A 20868-nucleotide genomic window follows, 5' to 3' on the forward strand; every position below is an offset into this window, starting at 1 on the left:
AGAAAATTCCTTATTACTAGCTTACTAATAGTTTTTATTGTAAATTAGATTTTATTAAATTCTGTCTATTGCATTTCTAAACCTACTGATTATATGGTTTATTCCTCTTAATCTGTTAACATAATGACATGTATTGACTTTCTAATATTAAACTATCCTTACATTCATGAGATAAACCAAACTTGGTCATGGTCTATTATCTTTTTTCAAACACTATTAGATTCAGTTTGCCAATACTGGTTTAGGATTTTACATCTAGATCAAGAGTGAAATGAGTCTGTCATTTTCCTTCCTCTTACTGTTCCTTATATGCTTTTGGATATCAAAGTAATCTCATTAGAATGGATTGTGAATATGCCTTCTATTCTTAATCTTTGAAAGAATTTGTTCATTATTTGAAGATCTGTTCTTAAAAGTTTGGATCTGGTGGGGTTTTTTTTTATATGAGTACGTTAATTTAATTAACTTTACTTTAAAAGAACTGCATTTATAATTACAGGACTACTCAGCGTTTCTATTTCCAAAGCAGCATTTTGGTGCATATTTTTCTAGGAATTTATTCATTTCATCTAAGTTTTCAAATGTACTGGCATAAAAATTTTGTTTAAAAATTCTTTTTTATTGCAAAGCTTTTCAGTGTTTTCAAAAATCTAATCTAATAACATAATTATACACAGTATGTGTGACACTCTTGAACAGAGCAAGAGGCATATTCAGTACTGTTTAAAAACCAGCCCACTATCTTTTCAAAATGGTAAGCTAAGAAGTTTACTTCATTAAGAGTTTATGAGGGGGAGGGGTGCCTGGGTGGCTCAGTCAGTTAAGCGTCTGCCTTTGGCTCAGGACATGATCCCAGGGTCCTGGGATTGAGCCCCGCATCAGGCTCCCTGCTCGGTGGGGCGTCTGCTTCTCCCTCTCCCTCTGCCCCTCCCCTGGCTTGTGCTCTGTCAAATAAATAAATAAATAAAATCTTTTAAAAAAGAGAGAGTTTAGGAACTCTTTACAAAACAATGACTTGTTTTGGCTACTGTGTTTGCATTTTAAAAAACACAGGTGAGGAATGCTGCCATGTTACTTTTTAATTATGTGTCCATGTTCTGAATTTCAGTTGGTTCTGATGTAATGACGACAGCTTTTTATACTTTGGAGAGAAGATAGAATTGCTACCTCTAAAGTCAGGTTAAAAAAAAAAAGGAAAACCCCAATTCCTTTCTTCATGATATTTGACATTTACAGAGTCATAACAGTTTCTTACATGGAAAAAATAAATTTATATAGAACTTAAGTCTTCCACAACAGAAATGTTTTAAACTGCACCCTCTGTCCTGAGTCCAAAATCCTGTGGAGTTGTTTTCACTGGTGGTCCCATGCTACACACAGAAGAGTATTTTTCTGGGAGACAGAGCCCAGATTGCCACATGACCGCCCTCATTCAGGGTACCCTGAAGATTAGATGGAGCTCTGGATGCTCATTCCTCCCTTCTGGCTGGTAGGAGTCTTGGGCGCAGCTGACTTCTAGACCAGTGCTTCTTGAGCTTTACCATGTACTCCCATCACCTGGGGGTCTTGTTAAAAATGCAGGTTCTCATTTCAGGGGTCTGGGGTAGAGTCCCAGAGCCTGCATTTCTAAGAAGTTCCAGGCAATGCTGATGCTGATGCCATTAATCTTCCCTGAGCAGTGTTCTTCTAGGTGGTCTGAGTGGATTTCTGAGTCAGGTGGCTTCTGGGCAGTCAGCCTCTCTCTACCTCCTTGCAAATCCAGTATGTATGACTATCAAGCATGAAGTGAAAAGTTCTATGGACAGATGCTGGGCTAACGTGTACTACTTTAGTTTGCCATCAGAGCATTTCATTTTGATCATTTTCTCATTAGGCTACATTTAGGAGAACTTGCTCACTTCAAGAGTACCAGCTAAATGTCCACTAATGGCGCATTTTCACACACCAGTTCTAAAGAGCGTGGCGCTATGTTCTAAGTTTCTCATCATATATGAAAAAGGTTTTTTCCCAACAAAATACGTCTTCAAGACAATATACCTTCTGTTCTCCCCACATCCGTCTCATTACAAGTGTAGTGTTCTAACTGCTGCCCTGTCCCTGCAATGAGGCACCCAAGGGCAATCAATTCATTCCCCACTCTGCCTCGAAAAATCCTCAGGTGGGCAGAGAGATACTGAGAAAGAGAAGATGCTGCTCCCTTATCACCCAGCAAACATCAGTCTCTGGTGTAAAGAGACTCAAGCTCATTAAACTCACAGATCCCCAATTAACCCTTTAGGCTTTCAAAGTTGGAGTGTGTGTACTTCAAGGTAGATGCTCTGCATGGGAGCCTGACTCATGCAGTAGATAGGTTCCTGAAGTTGGTTGCTCATCAAAAGGGGCTGGTTTTGCTTTTTTTAAAAAACGAAAGTACATTTTAAATACGCCAGAGAAGCCTGCTATTTAAAGGGAGATCACTATAAATTCTTTTGTAAAATAAAAAAAAATCACTTATTTTCCTTTTGGTCATATCTGGATTTCCAGAGACTGACTTTATATAAAATAGGGCACAAGTTTAAGTGAATTTGAAGAAGAGAGTCAATTAAAACAGAACTTATCTGGTTCTAGAATTAAAAATAAGCCTATCTTTATCAGAAGAATGACTGTCTTATGTTTTTTTCAGGTGTAAGATGCTCTTGGCAAGCTCTGACTTACAATCTTACTCCTTGGTAAATAAAATATCTTTCCTCATCTTGTGAATATCAATTCTTAGTCATTCAAATGAGTCACACATCTTCAGTAAATTGCTGATCTGGTACCACTCCAAGTCATCCAAGTACACAGTTATTAACAGGCCTATTACCCAAATTTCCCCTTTATTCATTCAAAGGATACTGTCCAAAATTAGTTTAGTGAGAGCCTGGTATGCTGACAAATCACACATTTCAGAAATTTGATTGTAGGAAAAATCCACCTTCTGATGAGAAAAAGAGAACAATATGTCAAAGTTTATTTTTCGTCCGCTTAACCACCATAATTCCTCACATAAGAAAGTCTTTCTGGCTGTGGGGTTAGAAGTCATTACTGAAAATACGCCAAGGCTAACATAGCCACCCATATCTAATCCTGTTCTGCCTGGACCCTTGTCTGTTCAGCCTGAGGGAGACGGGGGAGGAGGCTCCTGCCCTGGTGTGGACACCCCCACCCCCTAAATGCTTTCAATTCCTGCTCTTCCTCTCCATTTCCAGCAATCACTTCAGACTTTCTTCATCTTCCCGCAGAATTCGCCTCAATTCCACTTTTACCACCATTTCTTTCATTTTCTCTACTGTCCCATAAGTGGCATTCACTTAGTTCCCGTGCTCATCTTTTCTCTGCCTTTTCTCCTCTCTCTCAATATATTCTCCCATGTCACCTCCCAAGTGCCAGAAAAATCTTTTTTATTCATCCTTCAGGCTACATCTCATCCACTTAACACCCTTTCTCAAAACAGACTATTTTAGGAAAGCCTTTCCAGCAACATCAGTTGTTCTTACTCAAAAATAGGAGACTAAAGAAAAACATTAAATAACTAAATATTCACCCACAAGCAAAAGATGAACAGTAAGGATTTAAAAAAAAAAAAAAACTTTTTTAAAATGCTGCATTGATAACTTGCTGGGCACATGTAATAATTTTCTGGAAAACTATCAAACAATGATCTAATGAGCACAATTCTTATCTTCTTGTGCCCTTTAGAACAGTGATTCTACCCCCAAAAATGTACTAAGAATATTTTATCAATGTATTAAATACTAAAAACTTTAAATACTGAAACTTTAAATACTGAAGAGAAGAAAACTGATTAAGTCGATTACAAGATAGCAACAGGACCACAATGTCAATAAAACACAAGTGTGTGAACCATGTGAAGAAACAGTAATGTGCAAACAAAATACTGTTAGTCCGAAAAAACCAAACAGAACACAAAACTTGATGCCTATATAAACTCCAACTATGTCAATCGCAGACCATGGCTAAGAAGTCAGTCTGGCTTGATGGAATGAAGTTTCATATTCACTTTTGCCTTCTAGGTAATAATGATGGACTGGAAGTCAACATAGTGATCTAGGCTTACCTACAATTGACACTTTTTCATCAACACCTTCCGTTCCTGTGCCATGGCTGGGTCTGCTCCTCTCTAACTCTACCCTTCTCTGGGCCACGCGCCCATGCTGTGCCCTCTCTGGGCCACGCGCCCATGCTGTGATACCAGGTGTGTTGAGAGGCCTGAAAGGGTTCTGATGGTGCTCTGACTCCCCCTGGGAGTTCCACTGGACCCGAAGCCTTGCAGGGAGTCCCATCCATCAAATGAACCTGCTGGACCTACTAAGAGCAAAGCATTCTGGGAAATACAAAGCGTGTATAAGAACAAGCCCCTGTGCTTTAGGAAACGTATGTCTTCTCTGGCTGGTAGCACAAAGCTCACAAATAATAAGTGAACAGGATGCTGAGCTTTCCGAGATGGTGGGACGGCGTACACAAGCCTGGTTTCCTGGGAAGACATAGGCTTGGGTGGCAGACATTGGGCTCCATCCCGGCCCTGCTACCTCCCAACAGAGATGACATGTGATTTGCCCTTTCTATACTCTGGAGTCCTCATCTGTGAAATGGGACCATCGCAGCTGCCTCACAGCTCTATGGGGAGGATTGCCTAAGATAATGCCCTGAAAACACCAGCAGGCCTGGGTCACTGCCTCAGGCTGATACAGGGTTCACAAGGGCTTGGAGCATGTCATCAGAAGCGGCTCTTTCCAGGCACTTCTCTACAGTGACCGATAGATTTGCTCTTAACTCTCTGGGAGCTCGGAACCTTAAAGATGAGGTATCTGCATTGTTTTTGTTCATTGGTGAAGCCTTCTTGGAGGGGGGAGAGGGGGAATGGAAGAAATTCCAAGGAAGTTTTTCCCAGGGAAGGGGTTACACGGTTGCCATGACTCATTTCCCTGGGGCTTAGGACAAAGCAGAATGGGACAGCAACTCAGGGAGAGATGAAACAGCTCCGCAAATAAAATTCCTGATCACCTGGAGACCACGTGGCCCCACACCGAGTACAAATAGGCATCTTGCATGGCTTATTTGGACAAAGGAATGTCACCCTGGCAATAAGTATAATTTCAAAGGGGAAAATTTTTACCCCACTATTGAGAAGAAAAGGGTGAACAGAAGAAAAATTAAGAAGAGCATCTCACGGGGCGCCTGGGTGGCTCAGTTGGTTAAGCGACTGCCTTCGGCTCAGGTCATGATCCTGGAGTCCCGGGATCGAGTCCCGCATCGGGCTCACTGCTTGGCAGGGAGTCTGCTTCTCCCTCTGATTCTCCTCCCTCTCATGCTCTCTGTCTCCCATTCTCTCTCTCTCTCAAATAAATAAATAAAATCTTAAAAAAAAAAAAAAAAAAAGAAGAGCATCTCACTAGCAGTATGGGTGATGTCAGATTCTTGATTTCAAACAAACTTTCATATTTGTGCGAGCCCCAATAGAATGCTTGGGCTCTAAGTTCATTTCGTTTGTTAATAAAACAAAATAGATAATAAAAGCAATAACTGATGTCCAATTCTAAAAATATTTAATGAAATGTATTAGTCTACTAGAACACTAATCCCAAGCTCACAGCAACGGTTCCCAAATTTGTCAGCACATTAGAGCCACCTGGGGGTCTTTTAAAAATTCCATATCCAGGCCTTACCTGGGGCCACTTGAATCAGACTCTCTGGCAGTGAGAGCCAGGCGTGAGTAGGTTTTGAAAGTCCCCAGGTGATTGCAACGTGCAGAACAGTCTGGGAACCACGAATCTATACCGTCTCTGCTTCGGTGTGGCCCACGGACCACCAGCAGCAGCGTCACCTGGGAGGCTGTTAGAAACCACAGTCTCAGGCCTGACTTCAGACCTCCTGGGTCAGAATCCCTAGTTTCACAAGAACCCCAGGTGATCTATACGGACATTAAAGCACGAGACAGAGCCCAGAGCCTGCTGTTCCATCAACTACCATTCACAGAGTTTAGCTGTGTGTCAGATGCAAAAGGAACTTCAGAGAAGCAAGATCGGAAATCGTTGTGGAAAAAAAAGAAAGTAAAGGTTGGATAAATAAGGAGGGCAAAATTTGAGCCCCCAAAGAAATTTTTACAGGTTTTCCAGGTATAAAATTGTTGTACTATACTAAAAATATACAAATAATAACTAGTATTTAGCTGTGGGAGAGAGAAGGAAGTTAGCTTCTCAGCCTGAACACTATTAGCAAAGCTTCCTAAAAAGATTATCTGCAGACAGACCATCTTCCTTTTTCATCAGTGATACCCAAATCCCTTTTTATTTCATTTCAGACATTTATACTATTTACTCCCATATCTTAGGGTGTCTGAATTATCTGTTTAAGCACTGTTTTGCGTGTTAATGTACTTTACAAGCCGGTTAATGAATGAATGTATTGATCAAGTCTACCTTGAGATTTTTGGGTGGCTTGAAATTGAAGAATGTCGTCAGTTTATTGTGAGAAGCATTAAGTTCTAGAAGGTAAGGCATACAACTCACACAAGACAGATCTGGGGGGAGAAACAAATACAGAATAAGGTAAGCCAATAAAATCAAAATTAGACTAAGTCATTAAAAACACCTTATGTTACATCAGAGCATGTTCTCATTATGCCAGTTGCATGCACTTCTTAATTATTGCAAGCAAATGAAATGAATAAAAATAGGAATCCGTGAAACACACGCCGTGTGGAGAACTCTCCATGAGCTCCTAACTTCACCTTCTTCCCCAGGGCCTTCCCTCCTCTTCCATCCCTTTTCAAGTGACAGGTGCACCCTCCAGGTCCCAGCTCACTCTCCCAGGAGCTACTAACAGCCAAATGCTTCAAAAAATACCAGCCTTGGAGGAAAGGACAAGAAACTAAAGCCATAGATAATCCCCTTGATAATTAGCCCCTAAGTGACTGAATTCTTTTCAGAAAGACTGAAAATGCCACAATTAGAAAAGTTTGTTCGTTATAAATTTTGTTTTAGTTGGACTTAGTCCTAAATCTCATTAATTCTTTGAAGTGATTTAAATTATTGCTATTATTTTACGTTGGCTCTGGATTGGTTCAGAAGTATGTCTGAGTTTTGCACTTTGTCCCAAGCAAATATTCTAAACCTCGAACACTAAGGACAGCCGTGCTCTAATGACAGTAACGTATAAAACGTAAAAATGGTGAAGTACTGGGTTGCCTTCCTCTGCCCCTTTACAGCACAGGCACACTTCGGGGCAGCAGGATAAATTAGACAGACTCTGGAAGAATCGTAGGAAGAGGGGTGCCTGGGTGGCTCAGTTGTTAAGCGTCTTCCTTCGGCTCGGGTCATGATCTCAGGGTCCTGGGATTGAGCCCCACATCAGGCTCCCTGCTCTGCGGGAAGCCTGCTTCTCCCTCTCCCACTCCCCCTGCTTGTGTTCCCTCTCTCGCTGTGTCTCTGTGTCAAATAAATAAATAAAATCTTTAAAAAAAAAATCGTAGGAGGAGGATTTACAGCCCTGTCTCCAGCAGGAACTTAAGTCTCCACCTGAAAACAGGAATCATAATAGCTTCTCCCTCTCTTTTCATTCTAGGTCACAGAACCAGCTATTACGCCTCCCGCGCCCCCCCCCCCCAGGAAGGCCCCTAGTGGCAGAATGGAGCCTCCACACCCGAAGCCAAGAGGACCACCCTGACCTGTCACCAGGTGACAGATGCACCCAGCCTAGGAGAAGGGAGCAAGGCCAGCAGCTGGGGTCTTCCCTGGAGTAGGCACCATGAGCAACCCCCTCAGCCCACCTCCCCCCAGCATCTTTCCTTCTTGAGATCCCACCAAATTCTATGTCATTTCTCTGGTCTAAATCACACCCTTCTTAAACCTGTCTTTATGGAATTGTTCTAGGGCAGACAATACACTGAGACTTTAACACTTTGGTGGGACTTAATGAGTGAATCAAGGAAGGCTGCCTGGAAAAGGAAACCTAAGGTGAAACTGTCATGACTTTACAAGTCTTGCCTATTTGTCCTTTCTGAGCTCAGCTCATCTACCAGTCTGTCAACTCTATTAATGTCCACCAGCCCCCATGTGTCCTTGGAGCTGATCTTTCTGTGGGCAGGTAAGTGCTGGAGCATGGAGCTGTCCTGAAGCAGAAGCAGCTGCTACCACTGAAATGGAGCTACATCCCAACTTTGTAGATGACTGATCCTTTCAAATCACTTGGACAGAAAAAAAAAAAAAAAAAAAAGCATGATCTTGGTTGCTGGGTTTCTAACCCTGGCTGGCCCATTAATCCCTACTTGGTGCAGTGACCTCCATGTCCACCAGATGGCAGGAGCTCCTTGCGTCTACAAGGGTGGTTCTCAAAGTGTGGTCCTGGATCCAGCACGTCGGCTTCCCTGGGGAACTAATTAGAAATGCACATTCTCAAGTCCCACCCCAGAGCTACAGAATCAGAAACTCTGAGGGTGGGGCACAGCCGGCTGTGTTTTAACAGGCCCCCCAGGTGATTCTGATGCAAGTTGAAATCTGGTCTATATCAGAACATAAGCTGTTCTCACAAAAAAGAAAAATATACTGTGCCTTACACATAGTAGGTTCTCAAACACTGGATGAGCTAAGAAAATGGGCCCAAAAGATTAAAGGAGACTGATCTGAGGAAAGCTCCATTAGCAACTGTGGGGTCCCGGCTCAAGCTGCCAGGGTAGGAGGCCACCACTGAGCATTGCTGCAGCCTCCCATCACGCTGCAATTCCTTATCCAGGGAAGGAAACCAACCTGGGAGTGGTGGGGTGCGGGGCAGCTCCTGCCAGTGACATTGAAAAACCCTTTCCGATGATAGGTATATCTGGGATTTGCTTTAAAATACTGGGGGGGGGGGGGGGCGCCTGGGTGGCTCAGTCATTAAGCGTCTGCCTTTGGCTCAGGTCATGATCCCAGGGTCCTGGGATCGAGGCCCACATCGGGCTCCCTGCTCAGCGGGAAGCCTGCTTCTCCCTCTCCCACTCCCCCTGCTTGTGTTCCCTCTCTCGCTGTGTCTCTCTCTCTGTCAAATAAATAAAATCTTTAAAAAATAAATAAAATAAAATAAAATAACCCTGGTGGGGGCGCCTCCCTCCCTCAGTCAGTTGAGCGTCTGCCTTTGGCTCAGGGGCTCAGGTCCTGATCTGGTCTGGGGGAATCGATCTCCCTGCTCAGCGGGGAGTCTGCTTCTCCCTCTCCCTCTGCCTCTCCTCCTCCCTCTGCTTGGGCTTGCTCTAAAATCTTTAAAATAACCCTAGGGAAGTTGGGCAGGGAGGTATAGGTGAAACCAGATGGGCCATGGGCTGATAAATGTTGAACCCGAATGTTCATTACAATAGTCTCTTGTGCACGTTTGTAATTTTCCATAAAAAAAAAAAATTCATAAAACTAGAAAAAAAATAACTCACAAACAGTAGCATTAGAGGGATAAATTATGCTGGAATATTTCTTAGCCACTGAAAAGCAAGGCTGGATTTTAATTATTGCTCTCTTAGGAGGGGAAGAAATCAGAAAGGAGCCAGAGAAAACCGTATCAGCACCATTTAACCGTCATAAAAAAGACAGGCTAAACAAGCGAGTGGAAAGATGACCAACAAAGAAAGCAGGTGGGAAATAACAACTGCTGACTTCCCTCCAAGTCTAAACAAAAGAAATTGGACACTTTAACTTCAAATAAGATCAGAAAATTAGGAACAAGAATCAAGCTTCGAAGAAAATGTGACTAATTTCATTAAATGTGAGCAAGATGTCACAACAAATACATTACAGAGAACTACAAATGGTGAAGTTGAAAGAATCAGAAACATGTATAGAGACAGTAAAAAAATTAAAAAAAAGAGGAAAAAATAAATGTGTGAATCCCTGGCACTCAAGAAGAAAAGAAGTAGCTGGCCAGAATTAAAATGTAGACGCAAAAGCAAAATAAAGAAAAGAATCCATTAAAGGAAAAAAAGGGAGGAGGGGAGGACTAATTCATCTGTACTGAATAAACTAATAGGGGGAAAGACAAGGGAATCATCAAATATTCAGAAAGTAATAAAGAAGTAATGAGCCGTCTCTTACAAGGAAAAAACAAAGCAAACATTCCATGGGATACTCTTCAACATCACTGAGCACCTTTGAACCATAGCGTAATGTTGCATGTCTGCTGACTTTACTCATCACCCATGGTGCCTTTTTTACATGCAAAGTAGAGCATCGATATGTAAATGAATCCACAATAGCGCTTATACCAAGTTTTGTAGTATTAATTTATATTACATACTGCAGAGGTTAAATTTTGAAATAACCGAATGATCTATCAATCTACTAGAATGAAAATTACATACCTTCAATTTTATTTACTGAAAGATCCAACTTCTGTAGGTGAACATATTCACAGAGAATCCTAATGTCAATTAAATCACAACCCTGAGAAAATAAAAGGTAAAAAGACTTTAATGCTGCTTTAACAGGTTAGTACTCAGCCATCTCCTGACACCTGGAAATAAGAGTTGACAGAAAGAAATCCAGAATTTCTGTAAGTATAGTAAGTATAGTATACTGGAGTTATAGTAAAAGTATAGTAAAAATATACTTACTTATAGTAAAAGTATAGTAGTTAAATGAGAGAACTAAATCTGAGGGCCACTACTAGCAGGATCTCAAAGCAGAGGACAAACGCATTTAAAAAATGCATTCCTCTGAAGAAGGAAAGAGCTTGGAAAATTAGTGATATTAGCAAGAACAAATACAACATGAAAAGGCAAATTAAAACAGTGTCAGGTAGACCTTTAGAGCAGAGTTTTATTATTAAAAAAAAAGAAGAAAAGAAAACCCCACATAATAGCAGTAAGGCCAAAGCCTTTCTCTAGTAGAAGAAAAGGCAGATGCCTAGAATTTAAATGAAATGCTAAAGAGATCTCACGCATCATCAGGAGATCATTAATAACACTGTCACCTACATTTTCACAGGGTCCTGTTCAAAGCTCCTTCACAGTAATCTCATCTGACCAAGTAAAACTGAGATCCATAGGGTGGACTATTCCCAATTTGGCGATGAGGAATATGAGGGACAGAGAGGGATGTAAATAACCTAAAATCACACAGCAAACTAGCAACAGAGAAGCAGATCCAAGTCTCCTAATCCTTCTCCAAGATTCTTTCCACGAAATCTTGCTTCTAGACAACTTCAGGATGGGAGAGGGGAATTTGGTCCCTTGGAACAGACTCTTGCGGCTGGTTTATGGATCTCAGTTTTACTTGGTCAGATGAGATTACTGTGAAGGAGCTTTGAACAGGACCCTGTGAAAATGTAGGTGACAGTGTTATTAATGATCTCCTGATGATGCGTGAGATCTCTTTAGCATTTCATTTAAATTCTATTGGCCACGACCTCCTCTCTCAGGACCCCATCAAATTCCTCCTATACCTCCCTGCCCAACTTCCCCAGCATTAGAAAAAGCCAACCAATGAAGTATCATGATGAGCAAGTTCTCAAATATACTGATGATAAAAATGTTTAATGAAGGCCACAAGAATAGTGTAATAAATATTAAAGAAAACCTACCATGCACAAGGCATTGTGCATCATGAGAAGTAGGGGTAGAGCTGTATTGTGCCCTTAAGAAACTTAGGACTTTGGTAGGAGAGAGGCTATGTACATAAGTAATAAGAAAAAGTAAAAAATAACGTGTAACATAAGATACAAGGGGGGACAAAAATCAGGCAACCATAAGAAAGTGTATGCAGTAAGACAGGTTATAAAGGCAAAGTAATTCAATATGTAATATCTCAAATGTAAGGAGGTCAGGGGCAAGGTAAGTTAAGCATCAGTCCATCTAGCTGAAATAAGATTTAAAGGATCTTTTTTTTTTTTTTTTTTTTTGCAGATCAATTTAAGGCATTGCACTACATACGTAAGTAGAATATTGATTGAAATGGACTTGTGCGGGGATGTATTGGATGCTGGAATTATCTACCCTTCCAATGCCCGACACAGGGCAGTGTACACAGGATGCTCCCTGTAAGTTACTGCTTAACTGGCTGAGTCATCCATAAAATGTTATAAAGTGAAAACAGTAAAAGATTACAGCCTTAATATGCTGTCCTCAAAGGATATGCCATGCAACCAGCATGGGTGGAAAGAGCTTAACATTTCTTGGATAGTTTACTAGCTCAAATCCAAGATGGACCAAGATTATGAGTTGTATATGCTTTGCTTGCTGTGAATTATATATACTTTAGCCAAATTATAGTACAGTAGCAAAATTTCAGTGTGCTTTTTTTCACCTACGTATCTGCATTTACTGTGTGGATCTCCAAGGAATATTTAATACTTTACAATATAAGGAAGCAAAAAGAGTTAAATTATTTTTCTAGGACTATAGAGAAACAAAAGGAAGAAAGAATTTGAAAAATGATGAGTACTTTGCTCTTACAGCTTCCCTTAAAAAGTGAAGCCAAGATTATGTGTTAGTATTGATATCTTGAAAATTGAACAACACATTGTTTTCTTTAATAATGGGGTATCTTTTGGAAAGTGAACTGTGGCTGAAAGCTACTTATTTCTTGACATACTTGGGGGAGGGAGTCAATACCAAAATACTTTGTTCCCTTGGATTTAGATATTAATTTTAGTCCTGGCACTGATCAGAGAGAAAATTCTTAGAGTTTTTGATTGGTTTCACAGAGTCAAATTCAACTTCTGGAAAGAAAGCATTGATTACTATAATACAGACTACTTAAGATGAAAGAAACAGACTGATGGGAATGAAAACAAAGGAATTCAGGGGCTGATTACTGGACTGCCCAGAGCTCTTTGATTTGATACCTCACATAACATAAATAACTCTTATCACCAGTCTCCATCAGATGAAAGACTCTGAGATCTGGGGCCACCACAAAAGCTATGAGTCCCAGAAAAACCAGATATGGTCCAACGAGTATCAAGATGTAGCCCAGTCAGCCCATGGTGATCTTGTCGTACTCACTGATAAAGCTAGATTGAGATAGACCTGCTCAGTCCCGGAGCCTGAGCGCCCCAACTGGTGAAGGGCATTGGCCACGACCTCCTCTCTCAGGACCCCATCAAATTCCTCCTGCAAAAAAAAACACACAAAAACAAAAAACCAGAGAGGTGGACAAAGGACTTCCATTAGAAAAGAAACAGTCCAGGGGCACCTGGGTGGCTCAGTTAGGTTAAATGTTGACTCTTGATTTCAGCTCAGGTCATGATCTCGAGGTCATGAGATCAAGGCCCACAACAGGCTCTGCACTCAGTGGGGAGTCTGCTTGAGGCTCTCTTTCTCGCCCTCTGCCCTGCCCCCGCTCTCGTTCGCTCGTGCTCTCTCGTGCTCTCTCTCTCTCTCAAATGGACAAATAAATCTTAAAAAAAAAAAAAAAAGAAAAGAAACAGTTCACCTCCTCATAGTCAGCACTTAGTACATTACATAATCAGGAGCTGACCCTTCCAGAATTTATCAGCCCTAAAGAAAATTCTATGTTGAAGACACATACATAGGACATACAAATACCTATCAAATCAGTGTTTTCATTGCCACCGAATTTTCTGGTGGTCACTTGCATTAGGCATTCAAAGTGAAATCAACACAACAGCAGTGGAGGCATCACCATTAATGGTGAGTGTTTCTTTGTTCCAGGCACCAAGAGCTTTCAGTGATCAACTCACTGAATCCTCCTGATAACCCTGAGGTAGGTACTCTTAGTTCCATTTGACAGATGAGGAAACTAAGGCTTACAGGGGTTAACTCGCCTAAAACCACATAGCTAGCATGTGACAGAGCCAGAACACAAACTTGAATCTGTCTGACTCCAGGGCACTTCTAACCACTATACTAGACTGCTGGCCTCCACCCAAAAAGATGGTTACATCCAAATTAAGGCAATTACTTTGCTAAATCTGGTATTCTTGCTGGAAAAAAATAAACAAAACAAACAAAACAGGTTCTCAATTTACTTATTAGCTAATTTTACTGGATTCACACAATTTACAAGATTTATTAAAAGGGTAACAATCACTGCCATAGGAGGTTGGCCCTTGGTCTGTAGAAAGCCATGAACCACTGATGAGTCAAAATGCCCTTTCCCCAAAAATAACAAACAGAAGAGACAACAGGTAGATCGGTGTTAGGTTTGCACTGCCTTCAACTCTATAATGACCAACACATTAACACTAACATCAGCATGAGGACACAAAATCCAGTAATCCCATCAGTCACACCAATATAGCGAACCGTGACTAGCATGTGGACAATAATGGCAAAATACTCTTTCCAGTTCTATATTAATTCAGGAACCAGCAATGCTGCTCAGGCTGCTGGTACTGAGGCCGTAAGTACATGGGCTTGTGCTACTAGAAAGAGTTTCTCTGTGCCCCGCCTCCATCTCCAGTAGCCCAAGGAAGCAAATATCTCTCATGGATATAAATGGAGATAGCGCACAGGCTGTGAGGCTGGACAGGCTTGGTCTGAAGCCCCGATCTGCCATTTTCAGTTTATGACTTTGGGGAGATAAAGTTTTCTCTGAGCCTCGTATCTGCAATAGGAAATGTTATTACCTTCTCTTAATGTTTTAGGGAGAATGAAAAAAAAAACAGTGTAAAGCTCTTAGTGCCTTGCCTAGAACTACAGCAAGTGTTCCCAATAAATGACAGTTGTTTCCACTAATAGATGAAGTTGGAAATTCCGCATCTTACTGTTTCATTCTTCCATACCAATCAACCTGTTTACAAATGGAAGAAAGACACTCACTTTTCTAAATATAGTTCCAACTTCTTACACAAGGCCTGGGAAGGATTAGAGGTGGGGGTGTTACCTTCCCTCCAAAACTTTCCATCTAAACCTCTGAAGTTTACCTGACCCACTGCCTCTATTTCCTGGTGTGAGAAGATATTGCACCCCTGACTGATAGTAGGTCAATGTCTGTCTTTCAACATAGCTACTGATATGGAGACCGGCCTGCCGGTCAGCCTTTTCCCAGATCCCCAAGGCAAGCCTCCCCATGGCAACCCCCTCACACCTCCGTTGAGGTTCTTGCCACTTATCAGCATCATGCCTTTCCCTTCTGATCTTTGGTCATTTTCAGACCTTTACAAGCCCTGCTTGATCTTGGGTGGCTTCAGAGCCTAAGGATGGCCATTCAATCCCCCTCCTACTCCCAAGCACTCACGCACACACACACGTTTCTTCCTCATCTCCACAATCAACTTTAAATTGATCTCTACTCAGCTTCAGCCACTCATCCCCATGGCCATGCCCTGGACCAAGTCATCATGCTGAACTGTTCCACCTTAGAAACCTCAGAACCTAGTATTCTCCTTTGTGATCCTACAACCTTTCCAACCCCTACTGACCCTGTTCTGTGATGACAACAAAATCTCCGGTCTGTTCATCTTTTCCTCTCTCAGAGTCTATCTGTCCCCTCTCACTTCCTTCCCTGCTTGGTATCCCCTGGGCCATTTCAATGTCTCTCTACCCTTAAGTCTCTGACTCCTCGTCCCCCCGACTCAAACTACCGCACACATACCCAAACCTGAATCAAGTACACAATCAACTACCGCTCTGAGGCGGGGACTCTGTCATGCTCATCATTCATTTGGGACAAAAATCTTTATAGCATGCCAGGCACATGCCAGCCAGTATGCTAGGCTCACTGAACAGATTTATGAATAAGACATGGTGCCTATCCTTAAGGGATTTACAATTCAATCTGGGAGACAGACAAGTACACAAGCAATTTCAGTAGTTTGATAGATATTACAATACGAGTAAGCAGGATGCTTTGACTATAAGCAGGGCATCCATTTTATGTCAGTTCTAGGGGGAATTAGGAGGTTAGCAAAGACTTGCTGGGGGAGAAAGCAATGAAGTTGAGACACAAGTAACTGAGTTACTCTGGCAAAGGAGAAGAAAGGGCAGGAGAAGAGGACCAAGAAGGGTACTGTAGGCAAAAGGGCAACAGGTACAAAATTCCAAAGGCAAAGGTGAACACGGCCCATTGGGGAACCAGAGTTCAAAATAGCTGAAGCATAAAGCAGGAGGGCAAGATGGTGCCTGGTACCCGGTAGGCGCTCAAACACGGCTGAGTGAATAAAAACTGCTCCTGCCCTTGAGCTAGTGAGTGGGCTGGGAGGGGCCCCACAACCATGCTTGCTGGTACCACTCAGGGGTCAGCTGTTAGCTGGGCAGGCTGCTGTTCCAGTCCCTCGTTCTTCATCAGCTCCCACCTTGGCTGCCAGATCTCCATCCTCTCCTTGAGCCTCTGGGTGCCTCCACTCCTTTGACCTCACTCTCAGCAGACACATTGCTCCTCCACTTCCAAGGCAAAGTAGAAGTGATCACACGCCAACCCCATCAGCGTTCTGCACCTGTCCAAATGTCCTTCATTCGGGTGTCAGAGGCAGACTGCTTCTTTTCTGCCCTCAGGGCCCCCACCTCCTGTTTCCTCAGAGACCCTGCTCGGGGACCCTCCATTTTGCCCTCTTTGCCTGGGATTTCAGCCAGTCTCTCTCCACCATCATTTTGCACCCTGTCAGTTCTCCAGCGGTGCAAGTCTGTGCGTCCCTTCGGTCCTGCACGTTCCTTTAGCTACAGCTACAGCTTCCCTAAATAACCGAGCTACTGCGGAGCTGCTTTTCCATTCTTTAGTGCCCCCTTGCTCACCTCCCATTCACTCTTCAGTGCACGTGAGTTAGGCTTCTGCCTTCGCTACATCACAAAACCACATGGGCCAAGGTCTCCAATCACCCTCAAATGGGCAAAGCTAGTGAGCACTCTTTAGGGCCCTTTCCACTTAACCTACTGGCAGCACAACTCATTTCCACGTTCTTGAGACTCTTCCTTGCCTCGGCTTCCCCTCACACAGCCCTTCTTTCTTCTCCTCCTCCACTTACCATTCCTTTCCTGTTGCCTTCCCTGATTTCTCTTCATCTGCTGTACCCCCTCGGTTCTTCCCTTGACCCTCCTCTTCTCTTCCCGGATGATCTCACAGACACCAATGCTGATGATCCCAGGTCTCCTACCCTGAGGCCCCTCCCCGATTTCCAGAGTCATGTGATTCATATATCTGACTCGTGTGCCACTGCTATCCCATTTCCTATTGTGGTGAATGGACCCCAGACCATGCCAGAGACCTGGCAGTCATCCTAGACTTCCAATATTTCCTTAGTAACTGTCCCACCTTAAATATTTTAAATGTCTTCGTCTTTAGCTTCCTTTCCATTCCCACTTCCACTTCCTTAATCCGGACTCTTGCCTCTCCTCCGTAGACATTGCTAGAGTCTTCTCATTGATATCCCTGTCTCCGGTCTTACCATCCTCTAATCTAACACCAGTTGGGGCAGCTACCAGGGCAGCTCCCCACTGCTTAGAGACCCAAGTTCCATGGTCTGTAAAAGAGCGTAAAACCCTCCACAATCTGGCCCCCGCCTCAGCTGCTTTCTCTGCTCTCACCTATAAGTCATCAGTAGGAACAGGGGCTATGTGCCTGCCCACACACCCCCTCTCCACCCAGACAAGGGTCTGCTTCCCTCGAAGTCTGCCATGATCTCTGCAATCCAGCTGTCATCTGTACACACCTGTGTATAACGCTTCAGATACTCAATAGCTGTGATTTACTCACATCCTTATCTGACCTTGAGTGCAGGGGACACCTATGTCCTCAATGACGTTCTCGTCTTCTTCTGTCATTACTATCACTACTAGGCATTACCTCTGTAACTTTTAGGAACCTACTCTGTATCAGACACTGTATCAAGAACTTTAACAGACTTTCTTATCCAATTTGATGTTTATAACTATCCCATCAGTAGACATTACCCACATTAAGTTACTGGCAGAGTAGTTTCCATGTACCAGACACATGTCATGTAGTCAGAGTGGCTCCTACATAGCAATCATTCAATGACTGATTGCTCAAGTCAGTGAAATTAGCCAAATCACTTAATGAGGATAGTTAGCAGATAAAAAACACGTGTGTTATTACTTGTATCAGTAAAAATATTATGGTAAGTGTTTTACTTAATAGGTTCTCATCTAATTCTCACAACTCTCCTATGAGATAGGTATTATTAGAATTCCCAGATTACAGAGGAGACATAGAAGTGAAATAACTTGCTCAAAATCTCAAAACTAATCAAAGGCAGTATTCTGAACAGCTGGTCTACCTTAAGTTCACCAGGGGCTTCTGAGACTAATTACACTATAGGCACTCAATAACCACTGTGACCATCATAGCATTATAAACCTTAGCCAGGCAAGGAGATGGATAATAAATCTCTGAACATGCAAGTCTAAATCCTTTTAAAAGTTTTCCTTTCAAAAGTTTTCAGTTTATTCAGCCTATTAAAATTTATTAGATACTCTAAAAAGCTAAAATAGGATGTAAGAACACAAAATAAATATTAATATTTACAACATAAGTGGAAGAAAAAATAAACTTTTCCACACACAGCCTACAAGCCAGGGATAACCAGTTCAAGTCAACCCCCCCTATGGTTTGTTAATGGCATACTGAAGACAGATTAATACCAGCACTAATGAAGCCCATAGCCCAAGAGCATGCGTTAATTAGAATAATAAAGTAAACCGGTGATTCATCTGTGAATTCCTTTGGGGTGGACGCTGGTAGAAACCATACAAACATCTCCAAGTTGTAAAAACACTGCTACAGTTTTGCATTTGTCACTGTTAAGGGTAGCAAAGTAGATCAACAAAAGAGGAATAACATAAGTAATAATTTTCTATCGTCCACTTTAAGAAAAACTAATGTGTAACCAGCCCATATAGAAGGAGGTAGAAGAGGAAAGTCAAAATGGGAGAGAAGGGTGGAAAAATGGGCCAAATGTTGAAAATGGATAAAAGGACGTTACGAAAGAAGGGAACCTAAGTGGGAAAAGAATGTAGGTGGTTAATGGTAAAATCAGAGTAACATAAGACAGTGCAAATTACAGACAGGTGAATACGAAGAAATAGGACAAATGAGGAAAGGAGTTTGTGAAAGAGAACGGGAATAACAAAGAAAAACATATTTGGCCTCAAGGCGAAGAGGGGACTAGGAAAACGCACAAAGATGCAGAGCAGGGAAGCCAGAATATCACAGAACAGGGGTCCTGGAAACATTCTATTTCTCTGTATTATATCTACTTCAGAAAAGATTTTGCAGCAGTTTATACCATGAAGGAAGAGGAAAGGGGAGAGAAAACCCTAGAGAAAAACCATTAAAATTAAGAAAAATATTCTGAGTTTCCTGGAAGCCAAGACAAAGAGGAAAACCCAACAGTTTATTGAAAGGAAGCAAATCAACTTATGTTTTTGAAAAAAAGCAAACAATATATTAGAAGCCAAGGGAAGGAAGTGGTAAGAGGTGGAAAGGGACCCAAACCACCCCCCACCCCAAACCAAAAAAAAACAGACAGTGGGGTAAAAAGAATACGATGATGATCAGTGCAGGAAAGAAGTGTAATTGGTAGAAGAGGTACTGTAGAAAAGAGAATTTATAGTAATGTAAAGGCAAAGCCACACCTCAGGCAAGACAGATGGGAGGTAAGAAACATTCTCCACCTCCGAAAACGCTACCACAGTGAGCTGGCTGTTTGAACACTGTAAGGGCGTGTGTGTGTGTGTTGCTTGTGTAATGCATTATATACCCCTGGCAGAAGTAATGCATTAGACTTTCAAGTCACTTGGTCTTTGAGTTAGCCCTTACCAGCTTATTTCAGGAAAGTAATTTGTTCCCCCCTGGAGGAAGGAGGATGAAGGGACTGGAAGTGGGGGAGAGCGCTGGTGTGCTTCACAATCACGGAAAACGGTGCAGGGGACGCCAAAGACGAACCCTGCCCGCTCAGAATACCGTCGAAGCACAGGTTTTAAAAGCTAAAGCTGTAACTCCCCATACAAATAGGTGGAAACTTTTTCATCAGGACGCTGTGTAACTTGCCTCTTAAGACACCAAATGTGCTAGTGACAAAAAAAGGAGACACTTGGAAATATGCCTGGCAAAGGGTGAGGAAACGGGAAGAAAGGAGAAGGAGCCTAGCAGCGGTCAGGGAGAGGCGCTCCGGCGGCGAGAGCCCGAGGGCTGGTGAGGGGTGCGTGCGGAAGCTGCCGCCGAAGTAGCAGGGCCCGGCGGCTGGAGAAGGGAGCGGGGGGGTGGGGGCGGGGGGAAGGCACACCTCCAAATTCAGCATCTCGGACTCTGAGGACTCCTCGGATCCCACTTCGCCCTCGCCCTCGTCCTCGTATTCCTCTCCGTCCGCGTCCGACTCCCGAGAGCGGTGAATGAGCTGCTGGAGCAGGTAGGAGGAGGCTTTATGGAAAGTACCTTTCGGTCTCTGCCCCATGGGAAAAGAAGACCAGCAAGACTGACGCTCTTTTTCTGAGCGCGGCAGAACCCACTGGGCTCCAGTTCGTGGACTGCTCTGGAGAGAGGAAGACATCGGCCACTGGGGATCGCTCCCGGCGGTCGCCATCTTGTTTACCGGGGTTGCCTAGGAGACTGACGCCAGGGAAGGAGGCGCCGCGAGGGATTCTGGGCTGTAACCTCCGCCCCTCCGCGCGTCTTGGCTTACTGTCTGAACCACCGCTGACTCTCGACTTCTTTTCGTCTGACTCGTCTGGCTGTTTTTTCTTGTAGTTCGTTCAATCGCTGGTTTTCTTTTTACTCGTCTTTTTCATTTTCACCTCTTTTCTTCGCACCCCTTTTGTCTCCGGCTGGTTTCTCCTGACCTGGAGGTCCTTCTTGGAGATTTTTCATCCCACCCTAACATCACCTGTGAGCTTCCTTCATTCACCCGCTTCATTCACAGAGGCCTTTTCCGCAGAGTGATACTTTGAAAGTATTA

General features: G+C 42.9%; 1 protein-coding gene across 1 annotated transcript in view; it reads right to left on the reverse strand.

Moving 5' to 3' along the window:
- LRGUK (leucine rich repeats and guanylate kinase domain containing) overlaps positions 1-20501 on the reverse strand; it is a 103829-nt gene extending 83328 nt beyond the window's left edge. The window contains exons 1-5 of the mRNA XM_032401539.1: positions 20200-20501; positions 13001-13108; positions 10358-10439; positions 6459-6559; positions 2875-2956 (exon numbers count right to left, since the gene is read on the reverse strand). Coding sequence (XP_032257430.1) covers positions 2875-2956; positions 6459-6559; positions 10358-10439; positions 13001-13108; positions 20200-20496 — 670 coding nt within the window. The 5' untranslated portion in view covers positions 20497-20501. The remainder of the gene's footprint in view (positions 1-2874; positions 2957-6458; positions 6560-10357; positions 10440-13000; positions 13109-20199) is intronic.
- Positions 20502-20868: the final 367 nt, after the last annotated feature.

This window comes from Phoca vitulina, unplaced genomic scaffold (genome assembly GCF_004348235.1).
Source record: "Phoca vitulina isolate PV1807 unplaced genomic scaffold, GSC_HSeal_1.0 scaffold4, whole genome shotgun sequence".
Classification (NCBI taxonomy): Eukaryota; Metazoa; Chordata; class Mammalia; order Carnivora; family Phocidae; genus Phoca; species Phoca vitulina.